General features: G+C 51.6%; 1 protein-coding gene across 2 annotated transcripts; it reads left to right on the top strand.

Annotated features, from left to right (window-relative positions):
• Positions 1-8,361: 8,361 nt before the first annotated feature.
• Positions 8,362-15,518, top strand: LOC143830234 (complexin-3-like). Of its 2 annotated transcripts, none has more exons than XM_077322450.1 (4): positions 8,362-8,891; positions 11,430-11,601; positions 13,830-13,917; positions 14,408-15,518. In XM_077322450.1, the coding sequence occupies exons 2-4, from the start codon at positions 11,441-11,443 to the stop codon at positions 14,612-14,614; spliced, it is 456 nt and encodes a 151-aa protein (XP_077178565.1). In that variant the 5' UTR covers positions 8,362-8,891; positions 11,430-11,440; the 3' UTR covers positions 14,615-15,518. The 2 variants fall into 2 exon arrangements, with proteins under 2 accessions (XP_077178565.1, XP_077178555.1); XM_077322440.1 differs by having other exon boundaries at positions 8,387-8,863.
• The last annotated feature ends 132 nt before the right edge of the window (positions 15,519-15,650 follow it).

The following is a 15,650-nucleotide window of genomic DNA, read 5'->3' as shown; positions in this document are numbered from 1 at the left end:
AGGCTTGATTCCCCGCTCCCCCACATGCAGCCAGCTGGGTGACCTTGAGCTGGCCACAGCACCGATAAAGGTGTTCTGACCAAGCAGTGATATCGGGGCTCTCTCAGCCTCACCCACCCCACAGGGTGTCAGTTGTGGTGAGAGGAATGGGAAGGTGAATGTAAGCCACTTTGAGCCTCCTTCGGGTGGGGAAAAGCGGCATATAAGAACCAACACTTCTTCTTCTAAATGTAGTTTTGCTGGCGACATGGGTGCTCTGCTTGGGATGGCAAAACACCTGGAAACAGGCCCCTGGGTCTATGCAGAGAACCGGCGCGTCCCCGCAACAAGACTTCCGAGACAATCCTAGCTGGTGCCGAGACTCGAAAACAGAAATGTCGACTCAGGCTGTTCCCGGTCACTATCGCTGCCAATTCGGTTTTGGCCACTGTGTGACACAGTGTTGGACTGGATAGGCCACTGGCCTTGATCCAACATGGCTTTTCTTATGTTCTTGAGTTTGGGGCAGTGATACTGTATATTCTTGGTGCTTGGGGGCACTGGGTGATAGTGGAAGGGCTTCTGGGGTTTTGGCCCAGCGACTGGACCTTCTGATGTCACCTTGATTCTGGCCCATCCAGTCCAGTGTTTGACTGGATGGGCCATTGGCCTGATCCAACATGGCTCAAAAAACCATAATTCATAATTTTACAAAGCTACATTTGGAAGGTATGTCTTATTGTAGCTTTGTAAAATTATGAATTATGGTTTTTTGAAAGTGTATATGGGTATATTTTCAATTTGTTTATTTACTCTGCAGAGCAACCACTGATGAAGATACACAGAAAGCGGGTTATTTACCTAGGATCCTGTTTTGGTTGACTCTTTATCATTATTTGGACATTTACTAATAGTACAGGACTATTACATTATCTTGCCTTGTGATTCCTTTTTTTTCTTCTGAGTTCATATTGAGTTCCTGTTGGCAGCAGAGGGTAGAACCCACAGCACTGGCTTTAAACTACATGTAGAACGATATTGGGTACTAGATAGCAAAAAAAAAAATCAACAGCCAGAATAGTTCAGCAGTGGAATCAGCTGCCTAAGGAGGCGGTGAGCTCCCCCTCACTGGCGGTCTTCAAGCAGTGGCTGGACACCCTGGATGTTTTAGGCTGATGCTGTGTTGAGCATGGGGTGGGACCAGATGGCCTGTAGGACCCCTTCTGTAGGATTCTGTCACTGAATTGACCAAAAGTTACCCAGTGAGTTCCATGGCAGAGGAGAGATTTGAACCCAGGGTATACCCGTCCTGCTGGTTCCTGAGCATTCTGTGACTGGAAAACACCAGTGTTGCAAGAATGATAAATCAAAATTTATACCATGCTTTGTTCGGATATAACTGCCATGCTCTTCTATCATCCCAGTCTCTGTATGCACTTTGGTTTTCTTTTTTTTTTAATTTCATAGAATCATAGAGTTGGAAGGGGCTATACAGGCCATCTAGTCCAACCCCCTGCTCAACGCAGGATCAGCCCTAAGCATCCTAAAGCATCCAAGAAAAGTGTGTATCCAACCTTTGCTTGAAGACTGCCAGTGAGAGGGAGCTCACCACTTCCTTAGGCAGCCTATTCCACTGCTGAACTACTCTGTGAATAATTTTTTCCTGATATCTAGCCTATATCGTTGTACTTGAAGTTTAAACCCATTACTGTGTGTCCTCTCCTCTGCAGCCAACGGAAACAGCATCCTGCCCTCCTCCAAGTGACAACCTTTCAAATACTTAAAGAGGGCTATCATGTCCCCTCTCAACCTCCTTTTCTCCAGGCTGAACATTCCCAAGTCCCTCAACCTATCTTCATAGGGCTTGGTCCCTTGGCCCCAGATCATCTTCGTCGCTCTCCTCTGTACCCTTTCAATTTTATCTACGTCCTTCTTGAAGTGAGGCCTCCAGAACTGCACACAGTACTCCAGGTGTGGTCTGACCAGTGCCGTATACAATGGGACTATGACATCTTGTGATTTTGATGTGATGCCCCTGATGATACAGCCCAAAATGACATTTGCCTTTTTTACCGCTGCATCACACTGCCTGCTCATGTTTAGTTTACAGTCCACAAGTACCCCAAGGTCTCGTTCACACACAGTGTTACCTAGAAGCGTATCCCCCATCCAGTAGGCATGCTTTTCATTTTTCTGACCCAGATGCAGAACTTTACATTTATCTTTATTAAATTGCATCTTGTCCTCATTTGCCCATTTTTCCATTGTGTTCAGATCTCGTTGAACTCTGTCTCTATCTTCCGAAGTATTTGCCAGTCCTCCCAATTTGGTGTCATCTGCAAATTTGATGAGTAGTCCTTCCGCCCCCTCATCTAGATCATTAATAAATACGTTAAAAAGTACCGGGCCGAGCACCGAGCCCTGAGGTACCCCGCTATTCACCTCTCTCCAGTCTGATGAAACACCATTGACAACAACTCTTTGAGTGCGGTTCTCTAACCAATTCCCTATCCACCTATCTGAAAATCCAGATTGCAGTCCTTCAACTTATCCATCAGAACATCATGGGGAACCTTGTCAAAAGCTTTACTAAAATCCAAGTAAATGACATCAACTGAATTTCCCCGATCCAGCAAGCCGGTTACTTGGTCAAAAAAGGAAACTAGGTTGGTCTGGCAGGACCTGTTGGAGACAAATCCATGCTGACTTCCTTGGATCACCAAATTGTCCTCCAGATGTTTGCAGATCGCTCCCTTTAATATCTGCTCCATTATCTTCCCCACAACAGAGGTCAGACTCACTGGTCTGTAGTTTCCCGGGTCATCCTTCCTCCCTTTCTTGAAGATCGGAATAACGTTTGCTCTCTTCCAGTCCTCCGGGACATCTCCAGTCCTTAAAGAGGTTCCGAAGATGATGGACAAAGGCTGTGCAAGTTCTCTGGAAAGTTCTTTGAGCACTCTCGGGTGCATTTCATCCGGACCAGGGGATTTGAACTCATCCAGTGCAGCTAAATGCCTCTCGACAGCCTCTCTATCCATGTTAACCTGCCACCCAGACACTAACCTTTGGCTACGGCCATCTCTAGATGTGCCTAAACACTTTGACCTGTGGGAAAAAACAGATGTAAAATAGGCACTAAGCCTTTCTGCTTTCTCTGCATCTTCCGTTAGAGTTTGTCCATCCACACCCAACAGTGGGCCTATTGCCTCCTTTACTTTACGTTTGCTCCTCACATAACTGAAAAATCTTTTCTTGTTAAAATGGGCTTCCCTGGCCAATCTTAGCTCACTCTCAGCTTTGGCCTTTCTGATGATTGATCTACAGTGCCTAGTAACCTGTAGGTACTCTTCTTTAGAGCTCTGTCCTTCCCTCCATTTCCTGAACATTTTCCTTTTCTTTCTTAGTTCCTCTTGAAGTTCTCTGTTCATCCAAATAGGCTCCTTAGAGCTCCTGCAGTGTTTTCGTCTTTCTGGGGTAGTCATTGACTGAGCATGCAATAGCTCTTGTTTGAGTAGCGCCCACCCTTCACATGCTCCCTTCCCTTCCAGCATTCTCGTCCATGGTATGACACTCATTGTGTCTCTGAGTTTATTAAAGTTTGCCCTACGAAAAATTTCATTTTGTTTCGCAAGGAGGGAAATAATAAAAGTCAGCAGATTTCCTGTGTCGGTTGTCCCTATACCCATGAGGGCTTTTTCTTTTAAGAAGAAAGTTTCTGGGCCAGGCAAGGGTTCTTACCCTCAGTATAGGCAGAATATTTATAGTTTCTATTCAAACGGTGCGTTGCTTGCCCCCCGTCCCTCCATCAAAGCACTCTGACATATGTTCTCTCTGCCCTCTTAGTCACTAAGGCGCTTAGGCTCCTCGGTTGGGCACACCTGTCACGATCTGTCCTTGTTCCAGTGTCCTTCAGCTCACTTGACAATCTGCTCACAGCCGTCTAAGCTGTTCCGTCAGTCAGCTCTGACATGCAGGCTTCTGCCATTCAAATAGGACATGCAAGTCTGTCTTTGGGCACTCCCTTTCCTGAGCCAAAGATTTGTATAGGCTGGGGAGGGGTCAGGTGTTGTGCATTTTCCACGGGAAACTCACCTCTTGGGGTCTGGAGACTCTTCGGGAGCCTACTGGGGATCTCTTGTGATTGTTGTTTGTTCTTGTGCATGCGGAATAAGCTACAATTTCTGCCTTAAACATTGAGGGTTAGATACTTTGGTGTGGTTTGTGGGGGAAAGTTTCACAGGTGTGGCCTGATTCAGCAGGGCTCTCCTGTGTCCTTATGAGGGGAAGGCCTCGGCCTCCCTGGCCTGTTGCTGGCCCTGCAGAGGGACTGGCTGGCCCCTGTGTGAGGCAGGAGGCTGGACTGGAGGGGCCCTCCCTGGTCTGACCCAGCAGGGCTCTCCTGTGTCCTTATGAGGGGAAGGCCTCGGCCTCCCTGCCCTGTGGCTGGCCCTGCAGAGGGACTGGCTGGCCCCTGTGTGAGGCAGGAGGCTGTACTGGAGGGACCCTCCCTGGTCTGACCCAGCAGGGCTCTCCTGATGTTCTTATGAGGGGAAGGCCTCGGCCTCCCTGCCATGTTGCTGGCCCTGCAGGGGGACTGGCTGGCCCCTGTGTGAGGCAGGAGGCTGGACTGGAGGGACCCTCCCTGGTCTGACCCAGCAGGGCTCTCCTGTGTCCTTATGAGGGGAAGGCCTCGGCCTCCCTGCCCTGTTGCTGGCCCTGCAGATGGACTGGCGGGCCCCTGTGTGAGGCAGGAGGCTGGACTGGAGGGACCCTCCCTGGTCTGACCCAGCAGGGCTCTCCTGTGTCCTTATGAGGGGAAGGCCTCGGCCTCCCTGCCCTGTGGCTGGCCCTGCAGAGGGACTGGCTGGCCCCTGTGTGAGGCAGGAGGCTGGACTGGAGGGACCCACCCTGGTCTGACCCAGCAGGGCTCTCCTGTGTCCTTATGAGGGGAAGGCCTCGGCCTCCCTGCCCTGTTGCTGGCCCTGCGGAGGGACTGGCTGGCCCCTGTGTGAGGCAGGAGGCTGGACTGGAGGGACCCTCCCTGGTCTGACCCAGCAGGGCTCTCCTGTGTCCTTATGAGGGGAAGGCCTCGGCCTCCGTGCCCTGTTGCTGGCCCTGCAGAGGGATTGGCGGGCCCCTGTGTGAGGCAGGAGGCTGGACTGGAGGGACCCTCCCTGGTCTGACCCAGCAGGGCTCTCCTGTGTCCTTATGAGGGGAAGGCCTCGGCCTCCCTGCCTTGTGGCTGGCCCTGCAGAAGGACTGGCTGGCCCCTGTGTGAGGCAGGAGGCTGGACTGGAGGGACCCTCCCTGGTCTGACCCAGCAGGGCTCTCCTGTGTCCTTATGAGGGGAAGGCCTCGGCCTCCCTGCCCTGTTGCTGGCCCTGCAGAGGGACTGGCTGGCCCATGGGTGAGGGAGGAGGCTGGACTGGAGGGACCCTCCCTGGTCTGACCCAGCAGGGCTCTCCTGTGTCCTTATGAGGGAAAGGCCTCGGCCTCCCTGCCCTGTTGCTCGCCCTGCAGAGGGACTGGCTGGCCCCTGTGTGAGGCAGGAGGCTGGACTGGAGGGACCCTCCCTGGTCTGACCCAGCAGGGCTCTCCTGTGTCCTTATGAGGGGAAGGCCTCGGCCTCCCTGCCCTGTTGCTGGCCCTGCAGAGGGACTGGCTGGCCCCTGGGTGAGGCAGGAGGCTGGACTGGAGGGACCCACCCTGGTCTGACCCAGCAGGGCTCTCCTGTGTCCTTATGAGGGGAAGGCCTCGGCCTCCCTGCCCTGTTGCTGTCCCTGCAGAGGGACTGGTGGCCCCTGTGTGAGGCAGGAGGCTGGACTGGAGGGACCCTCCCTGGTCTGACCCAGCAGGGCTATCCTGTGTCCTTATGAGGGGAAGGCCTCGGCCTCCCTGCCCTGTGGCTGGCCCTGCAGAGGGACTGGCTGGCCCCTGTGAGAGGCAGGAGGCTGGACTGGAGGGACCCTCCCTGGTCTGACCCAGCAGGGCTCTCCTGTGTCCTTATGAGGGGAAGGCTTTGGCCTCCCTGCCCTGTTGCTGGCCCTGCAGAGGGACTGGCTGGCCCCTGTGTGAGGCAGGAGGCTGGACTGGAGGGACCCTCCCTGGTCTGCCACAGCAGGGCTCTCCTGTGTCCTTATGAGGGGAAGGCCTCGGCCTCCCTGCCCTGTTGCTGGCCCTGCAGAGGGACTGGCTGGCCCCTGGGTGAGGCAGGAGGCTGGACTGGAGGGACCCTCCCTGGTCTGCCACAGCAGGGCTCTCCTGTGTCCTTATGAGGGGAAGGCCTCGGCCTCCCTGCCCTGTTGCTGGCCCTGCAGAGGGACTGGCTGGCCCCTGGGTGAGGCAGGAGGCTGGACTGGAGGGACCCTCCCTGGTCTGATCCAGCAGGGCTCTCCTGTGTCCTTACGAGGGGAAGGCCTCGGCCAGTTCCTTTTAGGGCCAGCAAAGGGCACAGAGGCTGAGGTCTTCCCTAGGCGTTGCCCCCTGGCTCTGGGATTCAGACTAGTGCCTCTGAATGGGGAGGCTCCCCTCAGCCATTGTGCCTGGCAGTGCTCCTTTCTGCCCATGCGCATCCATGCAATGGTAGCTGCGTTTTGTACCGACTGAAGATTCTGAACGCCTCCCGAAGGCCGTCACACGTAGAGGGCATTATGGTAATCTAGATTACTGGGACAGTGGAAAGATTACTTGGCTAATCCTTCTGGGGGGTGGGAGGGGTTCGCCGTCTTCCAAAGATACGTCTGTCGTCTTCCATGCGCTCTGGGATCCGGCCATGCTCAGCTGTAGTGGCAGCCGAAGCAGTCGCGTGACGGAGCCAAATCATGCCCTTTCCTGGGCGGAGATTTGGCCGCTGTGACTCACATCTTGGTGACACCGAGATTGGATGAACAGAATGTACTCTGTGTGGGGTGCCTCGGAAGAGCGCTTTGGAACAGAAGCAGAAGGCAGTCCCCGGGATGTCTTGAGCGATGCTATTCAGAGCCAGCTTGGTTAAGAGCAGCAGCCTCTGACCTGGCGAGCCAGGTTTGATTCTCCTGCGCCTGGGTGACCTTGGGCCAGTCACAGTCCTGTTAGAGCAGTTCTCACACAGCGGATCTGCCAGCCCCCCGTACCGTACAGGGTGTCTGTTGTGGGAGAGGCGATCGTAAGCCACTTTGAGAGTCCTTCGGATGGTAAAAAAGCGGGGTGTAAAAGCCAAATGTTCTGTCACTCGCCCATCTGTGCAGTTTCACCTGCATCCCCATTGGTTCTTGAGCGCAAGAGCTGCTCTGGGCATTTAAACATCTAATGTCCTCCACATGCAGCCAAGCTGGGTGTTCTTGGGCTAGTCACAGTCCTGATAGTGCTGTTCCATCCAGTGTCAAAAAGAATCCTTCTCTTCTCAAAGCGCCTTCCGTTCCTCTCTGCTGAGAACCTGGAATGCGTAGTGGTTAGAGTGTCTGACAAGTCCCAATCAGGCCCCGGTCTGAATCCTTCTTTAAATTCGTCATCTGCTCCCTCCCACCCTAGCAGAGTTGGTTAAGAGAATAAAATAGAGGGGGAAGAAGCTTTGATTCCATGCTGAGTCTGGGAGGAAAGACCTGGATCAAAGTGTAATAACTTGAGGTCTGAGGAAGAGGGCTTGCACTCCAAAGCTCACGCTTTGAATAAATCTTTGTTGGTCTTAAAGGTGCCACTGGACTCTGATTTTGTTGTGCTGCTTCAGACCAACACGGCTACCCACTTGTATCTAATAATACTTTATTATTATTATTATTATTATTATTATTATTATTATTATTATTATTATTATTATTATTATTATTATTATTATTATTATTATTACCCGCCACTCCCAAGCAGGCTCGTGGCGGGTTACAGATGTCCAGTTAACACCCCCCCCCATTAAAATCCCATTAAAATAGACAGAAAATACCAATGCAGTCAACCAACAGCCCAACAACATGGCGGAGAAACCGCCAACCCCAACCTCTAGGGGGGGAAGGAAGGAAAGACGGTAATCAAAGTTGCAGCTTGACATCAGGGGGGGCCCCATTGATCTTCCCCAGCCTCAACCGCAGACCTGGCGGAAGAGCTCCGTCTTGCAGGCCCTGCGGAACGTTGAAAGGTCCCACAGGACCCGCAGCTCTCCTGGGAGCTCATTCCACCAGGTGGGGGCCAGGACCGAGAAGGCCCTGGCCCTGGTCGTGGCTAGGCATGCTTCCTGCCCCAATGTTTTGAAACGGCAACATTTGTGTACACACTAATTTTTATAAGACCAGGAATTCTCCCTCTGTAGGTCTGGCCCTCATTGAAAGGATGATAAGAATTGTGGCATCATCACCTTGAGTCATTTTCTTTTCTTAAACCTCCCTGTCGATGCAGACTGTGCCATCTGTTCCCAGCAATGCTAAATGGCAGCTTAGAGGATTTAGGGGAAAGAGGATATTTATAGGGAACCTGTCCAAGCACCAAGTTCTAAATTCTCTTCAGAGCCATCTCTGGTGGTATCATCTCTTAGAAACCTCTTCTTTTGTTTTATAACTTTGGGGACTGTCCAGTACACTCATAAGGACTAGGAACTTGTGGGCTTTAAAAATAAATCCAAATTGCCCTCAGAGATCCGACCCTGGGATTGGAACCGCACGTCCGTAGCATCGCCGAGGGCCGGCGTTAAGTTTCTGTACGGCCCAAGTGCCATCTGGCCGTTGTGACCGGAGGTTCCGGAGGTCACCCAGAAGGATCAGGGAAAACCCTCGTCACGCAGAGATGCCTACGTTGTCGCTGATCCTACTTTAAAGAGCTTGCGCCGGGGAGTGGCTTTCTTATCCGTCTTCTGGGACGCTCGGAGAGCAGACTTGCTACCTATGCCGTGGGGAGAACCTGAAGACTTGGAGGTGCCCAGGTAAGCAGAGCCGGAAGGCGGTTTTCAGGTGAGGTTCTTCTCGAGCCGCGTTGGCAGGGAGGTGAATGGGATCCTCCTCCAATAACAATAACAACAACAACAATAATAATATCTGAGTGATCCCTGGCCCCAAAGAGGCTTGCCTGGCCTGAACCAGGGCCAGGGTCTTCTCAGTGCTTGCCCCCAGCAGGTGGAATGAATTCCCAGAGGAGACGAGACCCGTTTTGGAACTCACCGAGTTCCTGAGGGTGCCAGACGGAGCTCTTCTGCTGGGCTTTTGGTTAAGGCCAGGCTTTAAGGGAGCTCGCTTCCCCTGCTCCCGTAAGCACCACCGGTGGAACGAGTATAATTTTAAAGTAATTTATTATTATTATTATTTATTTATTTGATTTGTATGACCGCCGCTCTCGGAAACCGGCTCGCGGCGGTTCACAATGTTTTAAAACAAATACAATATATTAACCATTAAAATTCCCCATTAAAACCCCATTAAAATAATGACTGAGTCACAATGATGGCGATTAAAAAACTATTCCCATACAGGCCCACTGGATGAGCAGAAGGGAACGGATGGATAATTGGGCATAGGGTGGAACAATCTGGGGAACCAGGTCAGTCTAGTACTGGCCTCCCCCCTCCGGGGAGAGGGGTCCGATCTTAGCCCCGGGCCATCACCCGGCCTTAGACAAACGCCTGGCGGAAGAGCTCCGTTTTGCAGGCTCTGCGGAACTCAGAGAGCTCCGACAGGGCCCGCAGCTCTTCAGGGAGCTCGTTCCACCAGGTAGGGGCCAGGACCGAAAAGGCCCTGGCCCTTGTTGAGGCCAGGCGTGCCTCCCGGGGTCCTGGGATCATCAGCAGATTCTTACCCGCAGAGCGAAGTACCCTGCGGGGGGCATAAGGAGATAGGCGGTCCCTCAAGTATGCAGGCGGTCCCTCAAGTATTTAATTTCATAGTTTTATTGCATTTTTGGTTTTAAACTGCTTTTCACCACCCCAGGACAGTTCTGTCGGGAGGGCCGGTTCTACAAATCCATTACATCAAATCAAATATAATAATAGAAAATAAAAATCATAGCCCACCCTTCCCCTAGGGCTCAGGGCAGGTGACATTTTTAAGAACCATGGAATGCTATTATAAAACCCTATACGTTAAAAAGATAATAGATTCCCCGAGACAGTTCTAACTGCTTCTGTTCTTGCAGCAGAAGAGCTGATACGGACCGGATTTTCAGATATAATTTGGGTGGTGTTTTCAACAGATGAGCCTCTTGCGGCGCAGAGTGGTAAGGCAGCAGAAATGCTGTCTGAAGCTGTCTGTCCATGAGGCTGGGAGTTCAATCCCAGCAGCCGGCTCAAGGTCGACTCAGCCTCCCATCCTTCCGAGGTGGGTAAAATGAGCACCCAGCTTGCTGGGGGGTCAACGGTAATGACTGGGGAAGGCACTGGCAAACCACCCCGTATTGAGTCTGCCATGAAAACGCTGGAGGGCGTCACCCCAAGGGTCAGACATGACCCGGTGCTTGCACAGGGGATACCTTTACCTTTACCTTTAAAAAGATGGACAATAGTGGTTAGGTTCTTGCGGGTCCAGAGATGTTTTTTTGAGAAACAGGCGAACCACTGCCTCTTTTAGCCCTTCCGGGAATTCTCCTGTTGAGAGGAGTCTCCGATGCAACTTTTCTAATCCTTTCTTTCCATGCCTCCTTTTTTTCTTCTTTCTTCTCTAAATCACTTGACTTTGGTCTCTCCTTGAATCAGTAGTTTTGGAGATAGGAACTGTGCATTTTGCTGCTTCTTCTTTTTGCTTCTGTCGAGTCATGCGGGAGAGAACTGGAGTTTGGGATTGATCTCCATCTAGCAGAATCGCTGGTGCAGCTACTCCAGGAGGGGTTATTTTGGGTCATTCTCCGACTTGGTGGTTCTCTTTTTTGCGCATCGAAGAGTTGATAAAGGGAGGGTGCAGATATGCGAATGAATAAAAATGCAGGCGGGCTTTCCTTGGGCCTTCTGTTTCTGATGGGGTGGTCCTTGTGCATTTCCTGCACAGAGAAAGGGGTTGGCTTAGATCAGGCTTTTTCAACCAGGCTTTCATGAAACCCCAGGGTTTCTTGATGGCCCAGAACGGGTTTCCCACATGGGTGGGAGTTGATTAATTTATATATTGTTTTTAATCTGTTAAACATTTATCAGGTGAAAGGACCATCTATGGTCATGTTGACCCGCCCTTCCCTCCCAAAATGGCCAATGATGGGCCTGGAGGGGATGGGAAGGGGAGGGGCCCCTAGGTGGGCATGTCCACAGCTCTGCTTCCCAACTGTATTCTGCACAATTGCACCACTTCTGGGGTTTCTTGAAGCTTGAAGAACGTTTCAGAGGTTTCTCAAAAGTAAAAAAGTCGAGAAAGGCAGAGGTGGCAGGTTACAGTGGATGAGCCTCCTGCATAGTGCAGGGGGTTGGACTAGATGACCCGGGGGGTCCCTTCCTACTTTGTGATTCTATGATTCTATGAAAGGCTGCGTTAGATGCTCTGTGTTGCTATGTTTCCTCTCTTCACCCTCCGTTCCAGCCCTCTTCCCTATGGGATCTGCCGCGAAATGGGCATGTGGTGCCCCAGCCAGGCAATTGTTGTGCTGTATCTCGGCCGACTTCCCCCGGGACAAGGAGTCCAGAGCCTCCCGGTGTCCCAGCCAGGACCGAGGGCAGCAGCGGCCCCAGTGGGTGACCAGCCCGAAACAGAAGTAAGTCCCCAGCTCTTTGCTCCTCGCCAGGAGGGGGTAGAATCGAGACGTCTTCCTGCAGTCAGAGGAGAGGACCCACAGTCATATTCTACCCATAGAACGGTACCAGCTAGATATCGGGTAAAAGATTTTCACAGTCCGAGTAGTTCAGCAGTGGAATAGGAGGGCAGGATGCTGTTCCCGTTGGCTGCAGAGGAGAGGACACGTAGTAATGGGTTTAAACTACAAGTACAACGATATAGGCTAGATATCAGGGAAAAAATTCACATTCAGAGTAGTTCAGCAGTGGAATAGGCTGCCTAAGGAGGTGGTGAGCTCCCCCTCACTGGCAGTCTTCAAGCAAAGGTTGGATACACACTTTTCTTGGATGCTTTAGGATGCTTTGGGCTGATCCTGCGTTGAGCAAGGGGTTGGACTAGATGGCCTGTATGGCCCGTTCCAAATCTATGATTCTATGATTCTGTGAATAAGCTACCTAAGAGGGTGTTGAGCTTCCTCTCACTGGCAGTCTTTACTTTATTTTATTTGGATTTTTATACCGCTCATTCTTTACGGCTCTGGGTGGTTTACATGGAACATTGCATAACTTTACGTGGAACATCATATCAACCTACAACATTATACAAATTTCAGTAGAACATCACGACAATCTATCAGGTAACAATTCAAGCAGCGGCTGGACAGATCCTTATCCTGGATGCTTGAGGCTGATCCTGCACTGAGCAGGGGGTTGGACTAGATGGCCCTTCCAACTCTAGGATTATGTGATGTCAACAAATGGCTCTTCTCAGGGCTCCTGAAGGGCAGAAGCTGAGGTGCCAAGCAGACCTTTCTGAGGGTTGCCGCCACCAAAAAGGTTCCTTCTCTGGTCACCAACTTTGTAAGCAGTGCAGGAGACTGGATAGACTACAGGAAAGGGACGGCTCATATATGGCACAGGGGGGTCTTTGGGGTACTGCCCATTGTGCCGAATTAGGCAAATGTTTGCCTGTTTTGCAGAATATATGCAGTTCCTGTTGTACTTTGGCATTTGAAGGCGGACGATCGGACCGTTATGCTGGGCCGTTCTGCCTTGGGACATTTTTGCCTGTACTGACAAGTAGAATCTTGATTTAGAAGAGGAAGAGTTGGTTCTTATATGCCGCTTTTCCCTACCCGAAGGAGGCTCAAAGCGGCTTACAGTCGTCTTCCTATTCCTCTCCCCACAACAGACATCCTGTGAGGGAGGTGAGGCTGAGAGAGCCCTGATATCACTGCTCGGTCAGAACAGTTTTATCAGTGCCGTGGCGAGCCCAAGGTCACCCAGCTGGTTGCATGTGGGGGAGTGCAGAATCGAACCCGGCATGCCAGATTAGAAGTCCGCACTCCTAACCACTACTCCAAACTGGCTCTCAGGATGCTGAGATTCTCATGACTGAATTCTAGGGTTGTCATCTCCCGGTTGGGAAAAACCTGGAGAGTTTGGGGGTGGAGCCTATAAAGGGTGGGGCTTGGGAAGAGACTTCAATGGGGCATAATGCCATAGAGCAGGGTGGCCAAACTGGGGCTCTCCAGATGTCCATGGACTACAGGGGCTCATGGGAATTGTAGTCCATGGACATCTGGAGAGCCACAGTTTGGCCAGCTCTGCTGAGTCTACCTTCTAAGTGGCCATGTTCTTCAAGGGAACTGATCTCTGTCGCCTGGAGATGAGATGTAATTCCAGGAGATCCCCAGGTCTCACCAGGAGGCTGGTAGCCCTTGCTGAATCCCATTCCCCAGACCAACTTCTATACTCGTTCCCTGTAGGTTCACACAGTTGAGCTCCTGTGGCTTTATTATTATTATTATTATTATTAGATTTATTTCCCGCCACTCCCTTATGGTTCGTGGCGGGTTACAGTGTCTTAAAACCCCATTAAAAGACATAAAACATGACCAACATGGCGGAAAATCAATAAAACCCAACTCCCCCCCATTACTAGCAGGTGGAGAAAGGGGTCCTGATGATGTTTGTTTGTTTGTTTCTTTATTTATTTTATTATATTTCTATACCGCCCTCCCTGGAGTTCTCACGGCGGTTTACATTAAACTTATAAACAATACATCGAACATGTTCACTTCAGATCCCGTGGGGGCGGGGGCGTAGATCTATCTTACCAGCCCCGGGCTTGATTGGAAAACTGGAGAAGACCCCTTTTCCCACCCCCAGCTCTGATACCATTCTGTTATTTCTTCCCCGCCAACAGAAACAAGCGGGACGCAACCTTTACCCAAAGGAAGGCTGAGCGGGCTGCCATGCGCGCACACCTCCGGGAGAAATACCAGCTGCCAAAGGTAAGGGGGCTCAAGCCCCTGTGCCAGGAGAGCAGGTGAGAGGACCTGGCTGGGTGGGTAAGTGGGCAGAGCAGAGGGCTTGAGTGCCAAGGGGTACCTTGAGATCTCCAGGGATTACAACTGCAGGGGGGTTGGGTGAGACACTCACAATGACCTGCCCACCCACAGTGACCCCAATGATGCCCCCCCCCCCTCCAAGCAGAATCCCTGGGCAGTCTGGTGTGGAAGAAATTTGCTTCCCGCCCCCAACGTGGCGATCAGCACTTTCCTGGGCATGCAAGAAAGAGCCGAGCATTCACACCATTCCTTCAGCCCACCCATTCACAATCAGCCTAAATTCACAGAATCAGCAATTCTGTCAGATGACTATGGAGCCTTTGCTTTAAGACTTCCGAAGAAGGAGACTGAGGAACCGCTCTAACTATCAGGAACTTATTCCGGGTGTTTAGCATTGGAACTCCTTTCACGTTGTCCTTATCTCTCTTCCCAGAACCGGATGGATAAGAAGCAGATGGAAGCCGCTGGGGGCAAGGTGACCGTCCCCCAAGACCTGTTGGCGATCGTGAAGTCCAAGGCCAGCTCGGACACCGGTTCTTTCTTCTCCGGTTTCAGCGACCTGGATTTCAGCTCCTTCCGGACAACCGCCCAGAACGCCATGAGGTCTCTGCAGCATCCAGTGCAGTGCCCCGTCATGTGAGCCGACCCGGAGCCTTCCGAACTGCTGATGAACCGTGTGCCACCAGGATGCAGGACATCTTTGCCGGAACTGCACTGCCTCAGAGATAACCCTGGGCTTGGGCAGGCACAGGCTGATTGAACTTCTACAGGACATCTGGGGCCTGCTGACACATAAAATATAACAGGAGTTTTAGCAGGTGGATGACAGGGCATCAGCTAAACTCCCTCCTTTCCCCCAAACTCTTACCTTCCTCCTCCCCCCCCGCAAAAAAAATGTCTCCAGGAATTTCTCAACAGGGAGGTGGCAACCTTAACCAGATCTGCTGGCCTGACATTTATGCAGCTCGAATTCAGTGGGTTGGGAGACCTCCGCTCAGGGGCAGAATGTGCAGTGCATGCACACAAGAGTTTGGTTCATTCCTGCTATACCCATTTGCAAGGTTTTGGGCAACAGTGTCAGGGAAGGTGTTTGCTTGGATCCTGGGGACTGAGGTCAGTCTGGGTAGCCTGTCTTGGGTTCAAGAGACGCCTGATCAGGCCTGGTCTAAGGCAGCGTTTTGACTCTTGAAAAAGTGTACCTGGAAATCTTGTTGGTCTATATGGTGCTACTGGACTGGTATCTAGCTATACTTGCAGTTTCCTATCTCTGTTCGGGCCATGCTGTTCCAGAAGGGAAGCGGGTTGTGTAGTCATAAAGGAGGCAGAGCCAGCGCTTAGAACTGTTGTGTGAAAACAGCTTTATCTGAGCTCTCTCAGCCCCACCTACCTCACAGAGTGTGTGTTATTGAGAGAGAAAGGGAAGAGTGTTTGTAAGCCGCTTTGAGACTCCTTTGGGTACTGAAAAGCAGGGTATATATAAAAGATCTCTTCTCCACTTCTCTGTATTGAGTCTCTAGTTTGAATAAAATGTAGTATCTGCCTCATCACTTTATTATTGTTATATGAATAGACGGGTGGGGTGGGGTGGGGGATCTACCTCTGATTGGACATCTCCTGGAATTACAACTGTCAGAGATCCGTTCCACTAGAGCAGGGGGAGTCAACCTGCGTTCCTC

The sequence above is a fragment of the Paroedura picta genome, chromosome 1 (assembly GCF_049243985.1).
Source record: "Paroedura picta isolate Pp20150507F chromosome 1, Ppicta_v3.0, whole genome shotgun sequence".
In the NCBI taxonomy this organism is placed as follows: domain Eukaryota; kingdom Metazoa; phylum Chordata; class Lepidosauria; order Squamata; family Gekkonidae; genus Paroedura; species Paroedura picta.
This window is presented reverse-complemented; position numbering and strand designations above follow the sequence as displayed.